General features: G+C 29.7%; 1 protein-coding gene across 1 annotated transcript; it reads left to right on the top strand.

Moving 5' to 3' along the window:
• Positions 1–665: 665 nt before the first annotated feature.
• On the top strand, positions 666–2,271 carry LOC100574723 (tigger transposable element-derived protein 4-like). Its single transcript, XM_003241236.2, has 4 exons — positions 666–837; positions 911–1,144; positions 1,292–1,486; positions 1,610–2,271. The coding sequence occupies exons 1-4, from the start codon at positions 666–668 to the stop codon at positions 2,269–2,271; spliced, it is 1,263 nt and encodes a 420-aa protein (XP_003241284.1).
• Positions 2,272–2,395: the final 124 nt, after the last annotated feature.

The raw sequence follows: 2,395 nt of genomic DNA, 5'->3' as shown, positions 1-2,395 counted from the left end.
TCATTTTTTCAATGTGAGACTACAATGGTTTCAACTTTATTTTAAAAGATTTAACATGAAATCACATATCTGGAATAAATTAATTTTTACCTTGTAATTTTGTGTTAATTTCATTTATATACTGTTCAATATATCAACACAATAAGCCAGTAGGTAGGACAATACATCGCCATGGCCTGCATTAATTTCAAGCAAAAAATTTTGAAATTTTCTATGATTCAGTCCACCTAATTAGGTAACCTTGAGAAGAACGGGCTTAATTGTAGTCAATTCGCCAACCTTGAAGACAACTCAAGCCCCCTCCCCATAGACCATCCAAGACAGCATTTTGTAATTATAATACAGTAAAACCTGTGTAATATGGAACCCGAATAACATGGAAACCTGACTTTTATGGAAAAATGTTACGGTCCCGGCGAACCTAATGTAGTTTTAAATACATCGTTCCCTGAATAATATGGAACCTGTTTAACGTGGAAATGGAAACAATATTTTGTCATGAACCTGTATATCATGGAAATATGTACATGTACTATTTTAAAATTATCAGTCAATGAATATAATCTATATCAATTATATAGATTATTTCGTTGCAATAAGTTTATTTTATCGATTAGTGTCGTAGTAGTGTTCTGACGTAAGGTGCGTATAGACGTATATTCAATATGACGTCCAAAAATAAATGTTTAACACTAAATGAAAAAATTAAACTAATTGAGTCAAGTGAAAAAGATAAATTAACAGTAAAACAAATTTGTGAACTTTTCAAATGTGGAAAAAGTCAAGTGTATAATATATTAAAACAAAAAAATGAAATAAAAGAACAATGGATGAATGGTATGCAATAAGCTTAACTATAAAAATGTAAAATTCAAAATTCTATATATGTACGTATATTTTTTAATTTTAGGAAATGGGCGAATGAAAAGAAAACCAAAATCCAACGCTAATGAAGAAATTAATAATTTGACTTGGGAGTGGTTTGTAAGTGCTAGAGCAAAAAATATACCAATTTCTGGACCAATTATACAGACTAAAGCACGCCAAATTGCTGAACAAATGTCAGTCACCGAATTTAAAGCATCGAATGGCTGGTTGGAAAGTTTTAAAAATCGACATAATATTGTTTGGCATCAAATTTGCGGTGAGTCAAATAGTGTCGATGTTAAAAATGTTGATGAATGGAAGGTGAAAGTAAAATTAATTATTGAAGGATATGAACCTAAAAATATTTATAATGGTGATGAGACGGGTTTATTCTTTCGCGCATTACCAAGTAAAACACTATCAGTGAAAAGTGAAGAGTGTAAAGGTGGTAAGCTTTCCAAAGAACGTTTAACGGTATTTTTATGTGCTAACATGGAAGGAGAATTTGAAAAACCTCTAGTTATAGGCAAAGCACAAAAACCCAGATGCTTCAAAAATGTAGATCCGACAAAATTTCCCATAATTTGGCGAGCTAATAATAAAGCATGGATGACTGGAAGCATAATGGAAGATTGGTTGCATACATTCAACAATAAATTAAAAAAACAAAATCGAAGAGTTATTTTATTTCTTGATAATGCAACATGTCATCCGCATTTAAATTTATCAAATGTTCGTTTAGCGTGGCTTCCAGCTAACACGACATCACTTACCCAACCAATGGACCAAGGAATTATTTATTCGATTAAAGTAAATTATCGTAAAATGGTTTTACAATCGTTATTAGCAAGTATGGATAGCATAAAAAGTGTTAATGAATTGTCAAATAAAATTAATGTACTAGATGCAATTTATTGGTTGAATAAATCTGTAAACTTAATAAAACCAGATACAGTCAAAAAATGTTTCATAAAAGCCGGGTTTAATTTAGTTTTGGACCAGCCAACAGATGCCATTAACGATAACGATAACGATTTTAAATTGCTATGTTCTACATTAAATGAAAAAGTAGATAGTGATGAATATGTTAACATCGATAAGCATTTATGTACTAATGATACTGATATTATTACTGATACTACAGTGAAACGTTGCACTTCAATAGACGTTGAACAATCCAGTTCCGAAGACGAAACAGATAATGTACCATTGCACGGCAATGATATTAAAACGTATAAGAACGCCCTCCATGAAATAAAACGATTAGAAATGTTCGCATTGGATCAAAATAATGAAAATGAACTTCTTGAATCAATTCTGAACTTGAAAAATTTAGTAGAAAAGAAAATGGCAAGTCAAATAACAAAACAAAAAACATTGGATGAATTTTGGAGTAAGGATTAATAAATAATATGTAAAATATTAATATATGAAATAAAAATGAATTAAATAATAAATAATAAATTATATGTAATAAAGATCTATTGTTAATTTTTTTTTTTACAACCTGTATTAAATGGAAACCTGT

Source organism: Acyrthosiphon pisum, chromosome X (genome assembly GCF_005508785.2).
Source record: "Acyrthosiphon pisum isolate AL4f chromosome X, pea_aphid_22Mar2018_4r6ur, whole genome shotgun sequence".
In the NCBI taxonomy this organism is placed as follows: Eukaryota; Metazoa; Arthropoda; class Insecta; order Hemiptera; family Aphididae; genus Acyrthosiphon; species Acyrthosiphon pisum.
The sequence above is the reverse complement of the archived record's forward strand: the minus strand, read 5'-3'. Positions and strand labels throughout refer to the sequence as shown.